We start from the raw sequence: 19,892 nt of genomic DNA, 5'->3' as shown, positions 1-19,892 counted from the left end.
CAGGTGAGTGTGGTTGTGGCGTCACTGGGCGGGGCGGAGGCAGGCTGTGGGCTGGAGCCCAACAAACCTCATTCCCCTGTGTGTGGCAGGTGAACACACACACCCTGTTCTCCAGGCCTAGGAGCTGCTGGCCGGCTGCCCTGCGCTGCCCTGCACACCTCACCCCACAATCTCAAAATGAGGACTTAACAAGTGAGAGGGAAGGACACCAGGGGCACCTCAGTTACAGTCCGAAAAACTAGCTTCAAAATGTCTGTAAGGTTTCTAGACCAGGCAAGTATGACTGTTACTGTATAACCGGAGCTGCTCAATCACTTAACATTAGGACAGGAGTGATGCTGATCTTTAAACTGTCTGTAAGCTGCTCGTATAAGGAGCCTGATCTTTGGGCTGGGTCTAAACTGCTGTTTGGTACTGTATCGGAGTCTCCCAGGAAGAGAGTGTGTACGTCTGTGCCTCCTGGAGTTTAGTGAGTGGGTAAAGGCAGCAGCCAACTGTGACTGACTGAGAAATGCAGAGAATGACAGGTTTAATTTCTAGACTGTGGTGAATCAGCTGATCTCACGCAGCGTAGAGGTCGGGGCCACAACACAATTGGCCTCAGTGCCCGTGGGCCAGTCAGGGATTTAAAATCCTGATCGCTCTCCAGAGATCCCTCGCTAGAGTGTGTGTGTATGTGGGGGGGGGGCTGCGGGGACAACAGGGATCGAACTTGACTATGCTGCTCTCTTCCCCACTCAAATACTCCATATTCATACAGTAATAACTAAAAGTAACAATAACAACAGCAAACAAATCACATTTCTATAATGCCTTCCCTAAGGCGACATTACTCTCTTTCGCTCTCTCTCTGATACAATCATTTGCCTCTCAGGCAATACACAAATGATGAATTTCTCTCTGAGATGCAGAGGTATACAAATTGCAGGAAGTTAATGTGAGATTAATAACTCCAGAGTTCAGAAGCACTAAAATCTATAAAACATTCAAGATAATGCAGAAAACCCAGCATTTGCCTCTTCGTCCATGCCAGCAGTGCCAGCCCTCTCTCCCAGTCCGCAACCTACTTAATGTTTAAGCTCCGACCTGCAACCCCCCTACTCCACCACCCGCCACCTCTGCTCGGCTGGCTCTGGCCTTCTGCTTGTCCCTCGTCCCCTCCGATCCACCATCGGTGGCTATGCTTTCAGCCATGACACCTTTGGAACTCTTCCCCCCCCCAATCCCTTCGCTTGCCACCTCTTTCCCCATTTTCAGATCATGACTGAAGACCTTCCCTTTCGACCGTGATGACGGTTACCTCCCCCACTCCCGCTGCTTGGCGTCAGGCTCTGCCACTCTTGAGCGCTTTGAGACGCTACCCTGTGTGTAGGGCACTATATCAATGTACGTTGTTGTTGTTGTAGTTGTTTTAAGTTCAGAAAGGAGACAGTTGCTGGGTTTTGTCTGATATATTGTAACCTGCAGCACAACCAGGAAATCCAACTCCAGGCTTCCTGTCTGGCCTGGGATCTTTGTTATATTGTTTTATGAGCGGTTGTTTGCATAACTGCCTTCTTTTTAAACTGCTAACTATTCTACAGAGGTCACATCAACCGAGCCTGCTGCCCCCCACCCCACTAACCACATCCTACCCCCCCGCCCCCACTCCCCAATCCCCAGGAGTAAAGCTACCAGACTGTGATGCTGTTCAGTCTGAGAAGCACACGGTAAAACTGGGGAGTAACCTCTATAGGAAATCCACAGCAAATGCTGTATTTCAGCTCTCAGACATCTTATCAGACATCAAACCGAGGTCCCATCTGCCTGTTCAGGAGGATTTTTAAGACCCCATGACCCTCCATGATAAAAGAAGGGAGTTCTCCTGTCCAACAATCCCCTGGATAAAATTGGTCATTCACTTCACCATTGCTTGTGGGACTTTGGTGTGTGCAAATTAGCTGCTGTGTTTGACTACAAAATATACTTTACAATAAATCCTGTGAAGCACTTTGAGAAGTCCTCTCAATCTGAAAGGTACTGTGCATATCAAATGCAAGCAGGAAGTTCTGTGTGTTCTGTGGTTTCAGGAGCCTAACCATATCAGCATCCCCAGTATCTTGAGTTTTTATAGCTGGCCAATTTTCTAGAGCATTGTTGGTCAGGAGAAACTTCTCTTTTCAAATAGTGTTGTGGGATCTTTAATGTCCAGGTAAATGAGACTTTAGTTTAACCGTTTAATCTCTGACCATCAGCGCTGAACAACACTGCATTGGAGCACAGTACCAACCTGTGGCATGGGGCCAAAACCCCCAAACGTCTAACGTAGAGACAGGAACTACCAACATTTGAATGGTGTGAGTTACAAAGGGAAGTGGAAATCTCTCCCCCAAAAGGCTATGCGTGCTGAATCCATTCAAATGTTCAAGACTGAGGCTGATAGATGTTTGTTAGGTCAGGGCATCAAGGGATATGGAGCAACGGCAGGTAAATAGAGCTGAAGTACAGATCAGTCATGATGAGGCTCTCACAGGTACAGCGATTGACTGAAGTTGATTAACTCTTTTCAAAGGAGAATTGGTTGCGAACAAATTGTAGGTGTTAGACAGGGCTGCAGGGCTGAATATCGTGTTCAGGCGTTTGGTTCCAGTCTTGTTGGTATAATGGCAATGTTATGTGTGGAATGCTATTGGTCAACATTAAATGGAGTAGATTGCGAGGATAAGATTGCAATCCTGGATTGTTTTATTCCATTACCTGAGGGAGTTGGGCAGGAATTTCAATCTCTTTTTGGGAGTGTCTGCCATTACACAGATATAGTCCAATTGGAGGGCTGTGTGTGTGTGTGTGTGGCATTTCCTGCCACTCTGTGTAAACCTTCTACAGTAAACCAGGCAGCAACCGAAAACCACTCCAGAAATTGTTCAGCAGTGAAGCAGTAAAGAACTTGGATTTTTATAGCATCTTCTCATGGCGAAGTCGCGAAGCGGTACAAGGGTAATTACTGTCAATTTTGTAGATTTTAAAATTTTGATACAGTATTAAAATAGTATAGGGTGAACAAGGAGAAACTATTCCCACTGACGGGTGGGTCGGTAACCCGAGGACACCGATTTAAAATAGTTGTGAAAAGAAACAGAGAGGAGGTGAGGAGAAATGTTTTTACACAGCGAGTTGTTGGGATCTGGAATGCATTGCCTGAAAGGCCGGTGGGAACCGATTCGATAACAGCTTTTAAGAGAGAAGTAGATAATTATTTGGGGAGGACAAGTTTGCAGAGCTATGGGGAGAGAGCGGGAGAGTGGGTTTGATTTGGAAAAGCTCTTTTCAAAGAAACGGCAAGACATGATGGGCCGAATGGCCTCCTTCTGTGCTGTATAATTCTATGTTTCTATTGATGTTTTTTTTTAAAAAGGCAATGTTATTGGCAAAAATAATATAAATAATCCTTACATTTGATGTAATGCCTCAGTTCATCAATGAAACAACTCAAAGCACTTCACAGAGTCTCTGCTAACGTGTAGTGAATGTGTACTTTGTAGGTGAACGTGGCAGCCAATTCACATACAGCAACGTCCCCAAAATAGCCAGGAAATGAATGACTAATTGTATCTGGGGGATAGTGGGCCAAGACACCGGGAGAAACTGCTTTCTCTTTTTGAGTAGTGCCGCAGGATCGTTAACAACTACCTGAACAGGCAGACTCAGTTTAGCATCTCATCAAAAGGGGCTTCAACAATGCAGAGCTCCTTCCAGCACTGGGACGCTACCTAGTGTGAGGGGTGCTGTATAAATGCAAGTTGTTGTTGTTGTGATGCAGCGTCAGTCTAGACTTGTCAGCTGCAAGTCCCGATGTGGGGCTTCAACACCACAGCTTTCAGACCTAGAGGCAAGAATGCTACAGCACATCCCAAAGCTCTTCACAGGATTTACCGTACAGTGTGGTGACTGTTTGTATGTTTGTATGTATGTGTGCCTAGGCGGTCTGTGTCAGCTGGTCTTGCCTGGGGTAGAAATAACCTCGTCCCAGCATAAGCAGGTCTTTGGGTGTTTGGGGGGTGGGTAGAAGGAATGGGTGGTGGAGGTGGGATTAGCAATTTATAAAAAGTTGTTGGTAAGGAACAAGAATGTAAATGTCTTTGGAGGGGAGGTACGTGATGTGAGCAGGTACAAAATGTTACTTAAGTAGTTGCATACAGCTTTTCATTTTAACAGTGTTTCTTATTCCTTTACAGTCCACAGTCATGGAGGAAATAATATGGGAGCCATTCACAGTGACCTTACACAAGGTAATAATCAGCCCTCTATTATCATTAGCTGTGTCTGATTCGATGAGGAATTCAGCCATGTTTAATAGTTAATATAAGAATCTACCCACATCATCTGTGCTTTCTTGTGCCCCCCACACACACAAAATAAAACAACCCTGTTCTTGTAGAGTGTAAATTGAGCTGCATATCACTAGGCTGGATGCTGCACCCCCCCCCCCAGGGATAGAGCAACTCAAGGAGATAAATTAAAAAGTGTAATTTTTTCTAGAAAAAAAATTGCTTTGGTATTACTTTTGAGATGGACCCAGAGAACACTTGTCTCAGTGTTGTCTGGTCTCAGTCAGTGATCCAACACACGTCAGGGGGGGGACTGTGCAGGTGTGCATGAGTGAACACACAGATTGCCAGGAGCCTCAGGCTCCTCTCCTACCGTTACCTGTTTGACGTCACTCAGACTTCAGTGATCCATGGGAATTGTTAGTCTTGGCAAATGACTTCTGCTTCACTGGAGAAAATTACCAGGTGTACTTCTTCCTTATCCTGTTTAAACGACCTCCCTACGGCTCTGACCTGCCTCTTAATCCTCTGTACTGTATTTCACTCTAGGATCCAAGAATTGGCTTTGGTATTGCAATCTCTGGAGGAAGGGATAAACCCAACCCCGCCAATGGAGACCCAGCTATTCTAGTGACAGATGTTGTTCCTCAAGGACCTGCCTTTGGAAAAATGATGTAAGTAAAGCAATCTCTCCGATCAACTAAACCTGGCTCAATCTGTAACACTCATCTCCAAGTCACAAGGTTGTGGGTTGAAGCCCCGTATTGAGACTTTGAACTCACGTAGTCTATCTATCCTAACACTCTAATACAGTCCTGTAGGTGGTGGGGGGGGCGGGGGGAGGAGTATTCCAATGTCACATTGTTGGAGGTACCATCCTTCTGACTTTAAACCTAGGTCCTGTCTGCCTGGCAAGCTGGGCATTAAAGATCTCTTATGAGAGACAGCCCTGAACAAATTCACTGCTACATTTGCCTACACAGTCACCGTAGTTTACAGTAAATACTGTGAAGTGCTTTGAGACATTACCTCAGGAAGGATATTAAGGCACTGGAAAGGGTGCAGAGGAGATTCACGAGAATGATACCAGGAATGGGGAACCTTAGCTATGAGGACAGGCTGGAGAAGTTAGGACTTTTCCCATTAGAGCAGAGAAGGTTACGCGGGGATCTGATAGAGGTCTTCAAGATCATGAAAGGTTTCGACAGGCGAGATAGGGAAAAGCTGTTTCCGCTGGTAGGTGTGTCTGTGACTCCAAATGAGAATTTGGAATGATCTGCCCGAAAGGGCAGTGAAGTCCGATTCGATAACAGCTTTTAAGAGAGAATTGGATAGGTATCTGGAGAAGACAGGTTTGCAGGGTTATGGGGAGAAAGCTGGTGAGTGGGGTTAATAAAAGTCAGTTGCTCTATCAAAGAGCCGCACAGACTCGATGGGCCGAATGGTCTCCTTCTGTGCCGTAACATTCTATGATTCTATGATTCTATGATTAAGGCATTATACCGAATGCAAGGATTATTCTTATATTGATTGTAACCCTAGTCAATGGGTCAAAAAGTGTAGGTCTTGAGAACAGTTTGGCTCTTTTCCACATGGTTGCTCTGTTCTCCAAAAAGAGCTTTCTCTTTTCAATGTCTAGATGAAGGGCTGAGACCCGGCCTGGCCCTTTGCTGCGATGCTTCCTGTAATTCCAGTTGTTGTCCCTTTTCAGGATCAATGACAAGATTATTATGGTGAATGGAGTTTCCATGGAAAATGTGACCTCGTTCTTCTCAATCCAGACTCTGAAAAGTTGTGGAAAGGCTGTGAATATTGTGAGTATCAAACTGTCCAGAATGGCTGTGTGGTAAAGATTTTGTTTAACTTCACAAATCCATTTAACTGTATTGCTTTAGAGAGCTGGACATTAACACTGAGACAGTTAATGTTGCCCTTAAATGTGTTAATCCTGGCTCAGTTGGTAACCCTCACCTCTGAGTTTGAAGTTTGTGGGTTCAAGCTCCACGTCAGGACTTGGAACTCCCGAATTATAAGATGACGCTCCAATACAATGTGTGCTGTATTGTTTGAGGTTCCATCTCTCGGATGAGACGTTAAACCGAGGACCCAGCAGCCTGTTCAGGTGGACGTTAAAAATCCAAAAGCTCTATTCAAAATGAGAATGGAGTTTCTCCTGGTGTCCTGGCCAACAATCCCCCAAATAAAATTGGTCACTCACTTCATTTCATGGTGCTTTACCAAATTCAAATATTACTATGTGCAGCTCTGTGAATGGAGGGGAAGAGCACGGAGGGAAGAGAAGCCTAACTGAGCCCATTCCCATTGTAATCTGACATGGATACACGTATATTTCCCAGGATTGGGGGGGTGGGGAGGGGGGCAGGGGGATTGCACTGGACAGCGCTTAGAAAGCAGGAATTCTGAATAATTTTCCCCCTCGCCCACCTCTTCAAAATTCAGTGTCTCTGAGACCAAGTGAGTCTCTATCATCGCTCCTTCTGTGAGCTTTGCTCAGGACCAAACCTAGTCTGTATAACCTTCACTAACTTGATGAGTCGGCCTCTGTCTTACGTTATTGACTAACTGCCATTCCCAAGTACAGTTACCACCAGCTAGTTGGGATGAGGCTGATCTTGTCCCGTCTCATGAGATGACATTCTCTTTTGTTTCAGATCATAAAGAGGTCTCGGAAGGTAGTGGTCAATCGAGAACTACCTGCCAACTCCTATTATTCCAGCCAATCCTTCCACTCGGACCCGCCGCGGAGTGACGATGCCTCAGACGAGGACGAGGACTATGATCCCAACAGGAACCTGCGAAGGGCTCAGAACCAAAACCTCTACGCTGACCACCCAAATCACAGACCTGACTATAACCACCACAACCATTCCCGAGAGCCCAGCAGTGATGGAAGCTATGACCGAGACCGGAGCTCCACACGGAGCTACGAACGAGGCCGCAGTCCGACCAGGAGCTATGGCCGGGGACACAGTCCCACCAGAAGCTATGACAGAGGTCGGAGTCCCTCTTGGAGTGATGACCAGGGCCGCAGTCCCCCTCGGAGCTATGATCAAGGGATAAATCGTGCCAAGAGTTACGATCAACTCAGTTCCAACCGCGGCTATGATGAAGAGCTGAGCCCTATGCGGCGAGCGAAGAGCCACGATCGAGGCCTGAGTCCCAGGAGGAGCGACGATCGAGGCCACAGCTCCAGCCGGGAATATACCGGTGACAGAGAACGCTACCCAAAGAGGAGTCACCATGATGAGCTGGACCACAACAACAGCCACAGTGACCTTACCTTCAATAAACCCATCCAGAGTGTCCTGGTTAAACAAAATCCAAACGAAGGTGAGCATGTGAAAGGCGATCTGGGAATTGTTGACACTCAGAAATGTGCTGCTTCTGATAGCAATAGGACTTGTTCATGACCCCTACCTTGGCCTTCATCATCTGACCTTAACGTTCCCCAAATCAGAGCAAATCAGTGTGGTTCTTGTGAAAGTCGTACTGTGTCGGCAAATGGCAAGGACACCTTTGGTGGTTTTACGTTACGATATTCTACTGTAGTATAAAAGTATTGTTTTGCACTATGTTGCACCAAACTCCGTGACCCCATCTCCCCCACTCTCACCGACTCCCATTGGCTCCCTATCCTTCAGAGGATCCAGTTCAAAATCCTGGTCTTCAACTACAAAAGCCTCATTGGCCTCACCCCACCCTACCTCTGGGACCTCCTAACCCCCTACCAACCCGCCCGCTCAGCCGGCTCCGGCCTGCTCCCCCAACGCACCTGCCCGACCATTGGCGGGAGAGCCTTCAGCCATTCTGCCCCCAACCTCTGGAACTCCATCCCCCAATCACTCCGCCTCGCCCCCTCCTTAGCCTCCTTCAAGTCCCGCCTCCAAACCCTCCTCCTCGACCATGCCATTGGTCACCCCCCTAACCCTCCCCTCACTTCTCCCCCTTGACCCCAGCTCGGGTCTGAAATGCTATAGACTGTCCACGCCTTGGGATGTCCTCCCGATGTGAAAGGCGCTATACAAATGTAATTTGTTCTTGCTGTTGTTGTTAGAGTAGTACAAACTGAGCAAACCTACAGCAACCTCCTCAGTGTAGTTACTGTGTTTACTGTGAAGAGGGCACTCTGTACCATGTTACCTATTGAACACCTGAGAATGTTCAACATAACTAAATAATAATAATACTAATTAATAATCCTTGTATCAAATATGGTGTGTTTCATGTCAGGAGGTTACATCAAAAAAATGATTTTATATATTTTTAGATTTCGCCCCTACAAAATATACAGTTGATTCACTTTACAGTGTATTCTGTGAATCACTTTGAGACGTCTCGAAGACGTGATAAGGCGCTGCATCAAATGCACGGATTATTATAAGCACGGTGATGTGGGTTTCCGTGTGTGTCAGACCCGCGGCTGACCAAATAAAAAGCCCTGTGTAGTAGTTGCTGTTGAAGGATTCCCAGTGCTTGTTCAGCACTACTTTGTTGTCAGTGTTTTTATAGGTTCAGTAACGTCATCAGAATTCAAACACGTTACATTGAGGGTATCACTGAACGAGGGAGGCTGCGTTATTCCTGACCTGAAACAATTGAGGTCCCAAATGGTCACAGTTCCAACGGAGAGCAAACAACAACAACAACAACAAGATTCCATTTATAGAGCGCCCTTCACGTCAGGAGGACGTCCCAAGGCGCTGCACAGTTGGGTCATGACCCGAGCAGGGGGGAAATGGTCAGGGTGAGGGAGGAAGGGAGGGAGAGAGGAGGGGGGAAATGGTCAGGGTGAGGGAGGAAGGGAGGAGCGAGGAGGAGGAAGAGAGTCGAGAGGGAGCTGAAGGCACGGTCAAAGAGAAAGGTCTTGAGACCGGCCTTGAAGGAGGAAAGGGAGGAAGCGGCGAAGGCACTGGGGGATGGAGTTCCAGAGCTCGGGGCTGAGAGGCTGAAGGCCCGACCACCGATGGTCGGGCGGTTGGGCCGGGGGACGTGGAGTCCGTGTCAATCCGTGTTCTGTTACCCACCCCCACTTCTTGTAAAGGCTTTCCACAGGCCAACACCCTGACTACCAGACTGGTCTTCATTCTCGGCGAGAGCCGGCTATTTCTCTCTGGGATACAATACAATTCACAGTAAACTCCTGATAACTGGATCCTGACTTAACTTGTCACTACCACTTAAGTAATCATTGGTGTCAATATAGGAGTCCTGTAGCTCAGTGGTTAGAGCGCTCGCCTCACAAGCGACAGACCTGGGTTCGATTCCCAGCAGGGCCAAAAGTTTCCTTACTCCACACGCCTAATAATAATTGTTCAAAAAAAATAATAAAATCGGTCACTTAATCCACGACTGTTTGTGGGACATTGCTCTGCGCAATCAGCTGCTGCATTTCTCCCACAAATATACAGTCAATTCACTTTACAGTCTATTCTGTGAAGCGCTTTGAGACGTCGAAAAGACATGAAAAAGCGCTATATCAAATGCAAGGATTATTATTAGTAGTAGTATCCCGGCAACATTTATTTATGTATTTATACACAGGCCTAACTCGCCACTCCTGTAAGTGTGTAAAGTCGCAAAGTTGGTCATCAGAGGTTGAATCCACAACCTATTGACTCGGAAGCAACCGTCTGAGAAACCTGAAAGAGAGCATTTAGTTTCTCCACATAGAAGCTCTCCCCTGAATTCAACAACAACAACACAATTATATTTGTATAACGCCTTTCATGTAGGGAGGACGTCCCAAGGAGCTGGACAGTCAGATATTCGGAACCAAGCTGGGGGTCAGGGTTGGGGAGGGTGGCGGGCAGTGGGGGAAGCAGAGAGATCAAAAGCACGATCGAAGAGGAGGGTCTTGAGACGGGTCTTGAAGGAGGTAAGGGAGGGGGCGCGGCAGAGGGACTGCGGGATGGAGTTCCAGATGGTGGGGGCAGAGTGGCAGAAGGCCTATTGAGTGGGGCCCTTTGAGTGGAAGGAGCGGGCAGGATAGTAGGGGGTTAGGAGGTCACAGATGTAGGGGAGGGCTTTGAAGGTGAGGACCAGGATCTTGAACTGCATCCTCTGTGTGATGGGAAGCCAGTGGAGTCGGACCAGGATTGGGGTGATAGGGTCATGGAGTTTGGTGCAGGAGAGGATATGGGCTGCAGAGTTCTGGATGATCTGCAGCCTGTGGAGCGAGGAGTTTGGGAGGCTGACAACAGGGAGTTTGCATAATCGAGCCTCAATGTAATGAAATGTAATGTATGAGGGTTTTGGCGGCCTGCAGTGTGAGACAGTGGTGGAGCCGCGCGACATTGCAGAGGTGGGGGAAGGCAGAGCGGGTCATGGCGCGGATGTGGGGTAGAAAGGATAATTGAGGGTCAAAGAAGACCCCAGGGTTCTGGACTGGCTCAGTGAGGTGGAGTGTGCAACCATGGAAGGTGATGCTGTCAGCGCCTGAGGTGAAGAGGTGCTGACGGGAGACAATCAGGAGAGCCTCAGTCTTCTTGACGTTCAACTGAAGAAAGTTAGTTCTCATCCAGCACTTGATGTCCATCAGACATTCTGTCAGCACAGCAGTGGGTCGGTCCCTGGAGTCAGGCGTGGAGGCAGAGAGGTAGAGTTGGGTATGTAAGTTGCCCTCATGTCTGTGAATGATGTCACCAAGAGAGAGCACGTAGATATTAAATGGAGGGAACCAAGGACAGAGCCCTGAGGAACGCCACACCCGGAACACTACACCGAGTGAAGGGCACTATATAAATGCATGTTGTTGTTGTTCTCGCCTGCCTAGAGTGATATCAAAATTTTGTGTTAGTAATTAACAATGTGAATTATATCACAATATTGAACATTATTACAAACGGCAATTGCAAACTTTACTTCAATATTTGATTTTTATCGGCCAACTCTGAAATCTTAACCAAATATTTTAATCAACTAAAGTAATTACTTAAATGTTTGCCCACAAAATACTCAGTCAATCCACTTTACAATATAATCTGTGAAATGCTTTGAGACGTCTTAATGGCATGATATCAATAAGCACTATATCAAATTTAAGTACTATTAGTATTAATAGACCTGGTGCCAAGCAATAGATAAGTAATTGGCCCTGAGGCTGACAAGTGGATTGCAGCAATTACGCGGCCACAGCTTTCAAACCTCAGGCGCTGACAGCATCAGCTCCAAGGCCGCACTCCAAGGCCGCACCTCTCAAAGCCAGTCAGGAACCTCGGGGTTCTGTTCGACCCTGAGCTGTCCTTTCTCCCTCATATCCGCACCACAACTGGCACCGCCTTCCATCACCTCCGGAACATCGCCAGACTACGACACTACCTCACCCCTCACGCGGCTGAAACTCTGGTCCACGCCTTTGTCACCTCAAGGCTGGACTATGGGAACTCTCTCCTCGCCGGCCTTCCCGGCCCTCCCTCCACACTGCAGGTCATTAAGAACTCTGCAGCTCGTGTACTGTCCCGCACCAGACACCGCGACCACATCACTCCCACCCTCGCCCTCGCTCCCTCCACTGGCTCCCCATCCCCCAGAAATCGAATTCAAGATCCTCATCCTCACCTACAAGGCCATTCACGGCCTCACTCCCTCCTACCTCTCCGACCTACTATCCCCCTACCTACCTGCCCGTACCCTCCATTCCCCTGGCTCCGGTCTGCTCCACATTCCCCGCCCTAACTGCCCTACCATCGGTGGCCGGGCCTTCAGCCTCTCAGCCCCGAGGCTCTGGAACTCTATCTCCCAGTGATTTCGCCGCTTCCTCCCTTTCCTCCTTCAAGGCCGGTCTCAAGACTTTCTCTTTGACCGTGTGTTCAGCTCCGCTCTCGACTCTCTACCCCCTCCTCGCTCCCTCCCTTCCCTCCCCTCACCCTGACCATTTCCCCCCTGCTCGGGTCCTGACCCAACTGTCCAGCACCTTGGGACATCCTCCCAATGTGAAAGGCACTCCATAAATGAAATCTTGTTGTTGTTGTTGTTAAATATCTCCTTGATGGTTGCAGGGATGTCGTAATCTTTGACGTCAACTCTTTCAGCCTAACAGCTTGTACTATTCTTCTCCCCCAGAATATGGCTTGAGGTTGGGGAGTCAGGTTTACATTAAGCACATGTCCCCGAGTGGCCTTGCAACAAAGGATGGAGTCTTGCAGGAAGGAGACATCATACTGAAGGTCAGAGTCCAATTTCCATAAAATGACCAATCTCGTTATTTATCTATTCTGCTCGCAGTTGTGGTGTCTTGCACTATGAGCCATGACCCTTTGTCCCTCGTCCCCTCCGCTCCACCATCGGTGGCCGTGCCTTCATCCACTATGCCCTGAAAATCTCTCCCTCAATCCCTCCGCCTTTCCCCCTCCCTCCCCACTTCAAATCTCGCGTAAAGACCTTGCTTTTTGATTGTGCTCACGGTCACCTCCCCACCTCCCTCTCCCCCTTGCCACGGAGTCAGACTCGATCACTGTCAAGCGCTCCAGGACGCTACCCCACGTGAGTGCGCTGTATAAATGCAAGTTGTTGTTGTTGTTGCCTGCCTGGAGTGATATCAAGATTTTGCATTGGTAATTAACAATGGGAATTATACGGGTTCTGACCTTCAGATCAGTTCACGGTCTTGCCTTATCTTTCTACGTTGTCTTTCTTACCTTATTCTCCTTCCCATACTCGCCACTCTTCTCACTCTGAAGCGCTTTGAGACATCTCGAAGATGTGATAAGACGCTGTATCAAATGCAAGGATTATTATTATTACCTGTTTCTCATCCCTCACTCCCTCTGTCCCATTTTCTTGGCACTGACTTCAACAACAACTTGCATTTATTATAGCATCCTTTACACAATACAAATTAATATTTACAGAGTGCAGAGGGGTTGGGGGACATGCAGGAGACCTGAGTTACGCAGTCGGAGGATGGGGCGAGCAGAAGAGTGGTGTAGATGGCAAGGTGTGAGGGCATGAAGGGATCTAGAGGCGAGGTTGAGGATCTTAAAAGTGGTCCATTGGGAGATGCTGAGCCAGTGGGAGACTGGCAAGGAGTGTGTTTGTTCTGTAGCTCGTGGGTTAGAGCACTCGCTTTGCATGCAAGAGACCTGGGTTCGATTCCCAGAAGGGGAAAACATTGGGCAAGCTGCCTTACTCCACACGACTGATAATAATCCGTCAAGAAAAAAAACAATAATAAATTGGTCACTTCAAACCACGACTGTTTGTGGGACGCTGCTGTACGCAATTGGCTGCCACAATTCATCCACAAATATACAGTCAATTCACTTTACAGTATATTCTGTGACGCTCTTTAAGACATCTAGAAGATGTGATAAAGCGCTGTATAAAATACAAGGATTATTATTTTATTGAGAAGTCTAGTCTGGAGGTAACAAAGGTGTAACTCTATCTGTCCAGCTCCCTGGAACTCTCTTTCAGATTCTTACTCTCTCTGTCTTCAAACATATCGACCTCCTAAAACATGCATCTATTTGACTGTGCTTTTGGTAAACATCCTGAATTCTTCCTTCTGTCTCCCAGTCTGCACTTCAAGACAGTCACCCAGCTTGCAAGGCAATATATAAGTACAAGTTGTTGTCGTGGACATTCAGATCTTTCCAAGGAGATTGAAAAGGAGAGGGGGGCAAGGAGGAACTGCATTAAAACTGACATCCTGCAGTTTTTGAGAGAGCAGCACCTATGCTTTTTGAGACCTATATCTTTAACTGTGTTATAGGTTGAGATATTGTCACCTTGAAATTGTTTGATTAACACTCTGCCTGGAGTTCCTGACATTGAGGGATTTTCTTAAAGGCAGTTAAAGTGCCTGATTTCTATTAAAAGAACTGCTCTGCTACTTAGCTTCAGGGTTTCCCGTGAACCTACAACTTCCTGATTGAATCATGGTGCGGTGACAAAAAAAAAAGCTTTGTGACCGACAAAAAAAAAAAGGTGCATCAGCAATTTTACTCTCAGGAATTCTCTCACGTGACTTTTGCTTCAGGTTGCACTATGGACCTTGCCTTCACCTATATTAATGTGATGACAATCATTGGCTGGCAAGGACCAATGATAACCAAAATTATCGTTTGACAATTGATCCACCATCACAAGTGTCAGCCTGGCTCAGTTGGTAGCTCCTGCCTCTCAGTCAGAAGGTTGTGGACCCACACTGGGCTTTGAACTCAAAGCCTAGGCTGACACTCCAATGAGGTGCTGGGGGGAGCGCGGACCTGTATTGTTGGAGGTGCAGCCTTATTATTATTAATAATAATAAAATAATAATCCTTTCATCTGGTAGAGCATCTTTCATATCAGGAGGACGTCCCAAAGCATTTCACAGGATATACTGAATGTGCAGGGACTGCTTTGTGGGTGAATGTGGCAGCCAATTTGGCACAGTGATGTTTCAGAAACAGCCATGAAGTGAACAAACAATTTTATTTGGGGGATTGTTGGCCAGGACACCGGGAGAAACTCTTCTCTTTCAGTTTATTTGAACAGGCAGATGGGGCTTGGTTTAATACCTCATCCGAAAGGTGGTGCCTCCAGCAATGTAACTTGCTCCCATCCCACCAACACCCACCCCCCCCCCCCCCCCCCCCAACACCCCCCAGCACTGCACTGGCTCAGAGTCAGGCTCCGCCACTATTAAGCGCTCTGAGACGCTAACCTGCGTGGAGGGCACTATATAAGTACAAGTTGTTGTTGTTTATGGGATTACTTCAGGTGACACCTTCCCCCAGACTGAGGCCGGCTACACCGTCCATCACACCCTCGATCAACCGCCGTGGTGGCAGAGTGGCTCTCATCTCCCGGTTCCCCCTCGGCCTATCCCCTGCCTCCTCTGAAACCTTGCCCTCCTTTCAGCACCTTACTCTCTATCACCCCTCCAACCTTTCCCTCAAAATTCTCCTTATCTACCGCCCCCACAAGCCCTCGCACACCTTCATCCCTGACATCTCCACCATCCGATCCTTCTCATCCTAGGTGATTTCAACCTTCACTTCACCCCCTTCTGCTCTATCATTTGGGGGTGAAGTGAAGGTTGAAATCACCTAGGATGATTTCTCCTCCCTCATCTCCTCCCTCAACCTCTCCCTTCACATCCACCCATGTCCGTGGTCACCCCCTCGACCAGTCCGGAACCTTGGGGTCTTGTTTGACCCTCAACTATCCTTTCTACCCCACAATTGCACTATCTGTGCTCTGCCTTACCCCACCTCCGCAACATCTCCCGGCTCCGACACTGTCTCACACCACAGACCGCCGAAACCCTCATAAACGCCTTCAATACATCGAGGCTTGACTATGTAAACTCATTGCTTGTCGGCCTCCCCAACTCCTCCCTCCACAGGCTGCAGATCATCCAGAACTCTGTAGTCCATGTCTTCTCCTGCACCAGGCTCCACAACCCTATCACCCCCATCCTCGCCCGACTCCACTGGTTTCCCATCTCACAGAGGATACAGTTCAAGATCCTGGTCCTCACCTTCAAAGCCCTCCCTAATCTTGCTAATCCCCCCAACGTCTGCGACCTCCTAACCCCTTACCATCCTGCTCGCTCCCTCCGCTCAGCAGGCTCTGGCCTGCTTCTCGTCCCCCGCCTCGCTCGCCCCACTATCGGCGGGCCTTCCGCCACTCTGCCCCCACCATCTAGAACTCTATCCCGCAGTCCCTCCATCTTACCCCCTCCCTCACCATCTTCAAGACCCACCTCAAGACCCTCCTCTTCGACTGTGCTTTCAATCTCCCTGCTTCCCCCGCTGCCCTCCCCCACCCCGACCCTCAGCTCGGGTCCATAACTCTATCTGTCCAGCGCCTTGGGACATCCTCCCAACGTGAAAGACGCTTTACAAATGTAATTTTGTTGTTGTTGTTGTTGGAGCGTCAGCTTAGACAACATGAATTCCAAGTCCTGACGTGGGGCTTGAACCCATAACCTTCTGACTCAGAGCCAGGCTGACACACCTGACTTCATCTTTCGGATGAGACTTTAAACTGAAGGAATCTGGCCAGGTGGACCTTAAAGAGAAGTCACTGTGGAGTCCTGTAGCTCAGTGGTTAGAGCACTCGCTTTGCAAGTGAGAGACCTGAGTTCAATACCGGGCAGAAGGCGAAACCTCGGGCAAGTTTCCTTACTCCACACAGAGCCTAATAATAATCCCTCCAAAAAAAAACCAAAAACAATAATTAAATTGGTCATTTTCAATCTATGACTGTTTGTGGGACATTGCTGTGCGCAATTGGCTGCCGCGTTCACCCACAAATATACAGTCAATTCACTTTACAGTGTGTTCTGTGAAGCGCTTTGGGACGTCCTCCCGACGTGAAAAGCGCTATATCAAATGCAAGGATTATTATTACTATTCGAAAAGAGAAGGGAGTTTTTTCCCAGTTTTTTCCCTGCCCAACAATCTTCCAGATAAAAGTTATCTTTCACTGTTTGTGAACAAATTAGCTGCCGGGTCTGATTGCAAATATTGCCACTACACTTCGCAGTAAATTCCTGTGAAGTGCTTTGAGACGTCTTTTGAAGTGATAAGATGATACATTAAATGGAAGGATCATTGTTATCTCTCGCTTCCAATCTCAATCTCCAGCACAACCTTTGTTCATTTTTATCAATACTCTCTCTGTTCATGGCTTCTCGGAAGTTCCCTGCTAACATTTTCAAGGTCCAAATCCACTATGCCTTACAGACATTTCCTCTTTCCTGGATCCCCACTACCTGCTGCTTCCGCTCGACTGGCTACGGCTTCCTGTTTGTACCTCATGCCCTTTGCTCCACCATTGGTGGCTGTGCTTTCAGCCACTATGCCCCAAAACTCTGAAACACTCTTCCTCTATTCGTCCACCTTGCCCTTTCCTTCCCTACCTTCAGATCACGTCTGAAGAGCTTCCTCTTCGACTGTGCCTACAGTCACCTCCACCTCCCCCTGGCTCTCGTTGTGCACCCCCACTGACAAGCGCTCTGGGACGTGACTCTGTGTAAGTGCAAATTGTTGTTGTTGTCGATCTTTTACACTGGGTTAAAGTCATACTCTGAGTGTTGAATGGACCAATTTCTTCCACTGTCTAGATTAATGGTATAGTGACCGAGAACATTTCTCTCGAAGACACGAGGACCTTGATTGAGAAGTCCGAGGGGAAACTAGCCCTCCTGGTGCTGCGGGATAAAGAACAATTTCTGGTCAATATTCCTGAGCTAGCTGACAGCGATGAGCACAGTTCTGGGCTTGAGGGTGAGTGACGGGGCAATGGAAGATCCAAATGTTCCACCACATTCCAGCAAACAGCATTGCTCATCCCCTGAAAGCAGTCACTGGTGCAGGACATCCTTCCTCACCCAAGTGACCATAATTCATTTGTGAATTTACAGTCAGTGTCAGTCCACTGTTTGACTGCAGCAGGATTACAGCTGAACTTGGGTTTGTCCTAATCTGATATCCATGCACACACACACACGCACACACCACACCACACAACACAACACCACACGTAAGAAGAAAGGTATCTCTGGATAGCAATCGGGATCGAATTCTTACTGGATTTCCAGTCTCTAACACAGCATCACCGAGGCTAACAGCAGCTCTGACTCCTCTGTTCCGGCTGAGATCAGATAACCCAAGTGTTGAATTCGAATCAGCGATCAAGTGTTGAACCTGGACCTAGCCTGGTCTGTATGGCTCAGCTACTCACAGATAACTCCCGGGAAGCCCTAGTGTTTCCTGTATTCGTACACATACTTAAATTTTGTCCAATTCCACCTGGTTTCCCTGGTAAATGTGGGATGTGATAGGCTGGCCTGGCTGACAGCAGCCTCGGCTGCTCACTGTGAGCTCATTCCCCAGTTCTCACTTTGCTCATCCTTCAAAACGGACTGAAATGTAACTTTGGCAAATCACACGGAAAATACATAGTCACTTCACTTTACAATATATTCTGTGAAGCGCTTTAAGACGTCTCAATGACGTGATAAGGCACTATGTCAAATGCAAGGATTATTATTATTACCTTTGTTATTATTTTCTACGCAGATATTTCAGACTTGGAGCCTGACCCCTTGGATTCCCCGGACGAGCGCAGGAGAAAACCGGTCGAGCGAAATCCTGAGAGGGAGACCAAGAACAATGAACGGTATTTGGGCTTTCTAAAGAGAGATTCCTAACAACCCACTCAGTTATTGGAGGCATTGATGTCTGTTGACCTCCAGTATTCTCCCTCTGCGCTCCATTCCACAGGTGTCTGTGATATCTCACTCAGAACCTCGGTCGGTGTGCACTGTGAGTGTTCCCTGGCCATTTAACAATGACAAACATCACAGCCAAACCTGATCATGCCCTCACCCAATGTCCACACCCACAAGGGTGAGTGGTGGGTGTTTGTGGAATGGGGTAAGCGGAGGTGGGTGCGTGGTGGTCACTGGATCCTAAACTAGATCACAGTCCTTTTTCTTTTTGTCTCCTTGCACAGGAAACTGCATTATAGGAAAGCTAAAGCTAATTACCCGGGTTATTTCGAATGCATCAGGTTTATTGTGCAATCAATTACAAGCTACAAGCATCTTAAAACCACATGGATCACGGCTCCATATGGCGATTGAATCACAGAATGCAAATTGTGAAACTCTCGAATGTTGAACATGTCATCATGCCTGCCTGTCCTTTGCCAAAATGACTTAATTCTCTTTTACTGACCAGCCTGAAAACCAACAAAGCGGACGTGGTGGACAAGCCCACAGCCATTGAACCTCTTCCCGGTGAGTGTCGAGTGGATTGACTTGCTCTGGGACGCTACCCTGCATTATACATGCTTTAATTGCATGTTGTTGTTGTTGGATCAGCAGTTGGATGCAGATTGCTAGAGATGAAAGTTGCACATAGAATCATACAGCACAGAAGGAGGCCATCCAGCCCATCATGTCTGTGCCGGCCCTTTTAAAAGAGCTTCCAAATCAATCCCACTCCCCCGCTCTCTCCCCATGGCCCTGCAAACTTGTCCTCTCCAAATAATTATCTATTTCTCTTGTAAAAATTTGTTATTGAATTGGCTTCCACCAGCCTTTTAGGCAACGCATTCCAGATACCAACAACTCGCTGTGTGAAAAAATTTCTTCTCGCTTCCCCTCTGTTTCTTTTAACAACTATTTTAAATCGGTGTCCTCGGGTTACAGACCCACCCGCCAGTGGGAATAGTTTCTCCTTGTTCACCTCTCGATTCCTCTCAGAATTTTGAAAAATTCTATTCAGTCTCCTCTTAACCTTGTCCCTTATTCCTGGTACCATCTTGGTAAATGTCCTTTGCACCTTCTCCAATGCCTTGACATCCTTCCTAAAGTGTGGGGCCCAGAACTGAACCCAGTCTGTAGCTGAGGCCTCACCAGTGTTTTATAAAGGTTTATCATAACTTCCTGACTTGTGTATTCTATGCCCCTATTTATAAAGCCTAGGATCCCATATGCTTTTTTCAACAGCTGTATCTACCTGTCCGGCCACCTTCAAACATTTACTCATATGAGACCCAGGTGTATCTGTTCCTTCACCCCCTTTAAGATTGTACCATCAGCTTATATTGCCGCTCCTCATT

At 47.6% G+C, this 19,892-nt stretch overlaps 1 protein-coding gene and 1 non-coding gene across 2 annotated transcripts in view; both read left to right on the top strand.

Moving 5' to 3' along the window:
• The first annotated feature begins 4,217 nt into the window (after window positions 1–4,217).
• Window positions 4,218–19,892, top strand: part of LOC103188138 (tight junction protein ZO-3) — a 30,767-nt gene continuing 15,092 nt past the window's right edge. The window contains 8 exon segments of the mRNA XM_007908000.2: window positions 4,218–4,268; window positions 4,857–4,981; window positions 6,019–6,121; window positions 6,980–7,658; window positions 12,390–12,493; window positions 17,386–17,548; window positions 18,344–18,443; window positions 19,007–19,065. Coding sequence (XP_007906191.2) covers window positions 4,224–4,268; window positions 4,857–4,981; window positions 6,019–6,121; window positions 6,980–7,658; window positions 12,390–12,493; window positions 17,386–17,548; window positions 18,344–18,443; window positions 19,007–19,065 — 1,378 coding nt within the window. The 5' untranslated portion in view covers window positions 4,218–4,223.
• On the top strand, window positions 9,533–9,604 carry trnav-cac. The gene has a single exon. It is a non-coding gene; the product is annotated as a tRNA-Val (tRNA).

The sequence above is a fragment of the Callorhinchus milii genome, unplaced genomic scaffold (genome assembly GCF_018977255.1).
Source record: "Callorhinchus milii isolate IMCB2004 unplaced genomic scaffold, IMCB_Cmil_1.0 Scaffold21, whole genome shotgun sequence".
Classification (NCBI taxonomy): domain Eukaryota; kingdom Metazoa; phylum Chordata; class Chondrichthyes; order Chimaeriformes; family Callorhinchidae; genus Callorhinchus; species Callorhinchus milii.
Note: the sequence above shows the minus strand (reverse complement) of the source record. Positions and strands in the feature narration are given on the sequence as shown.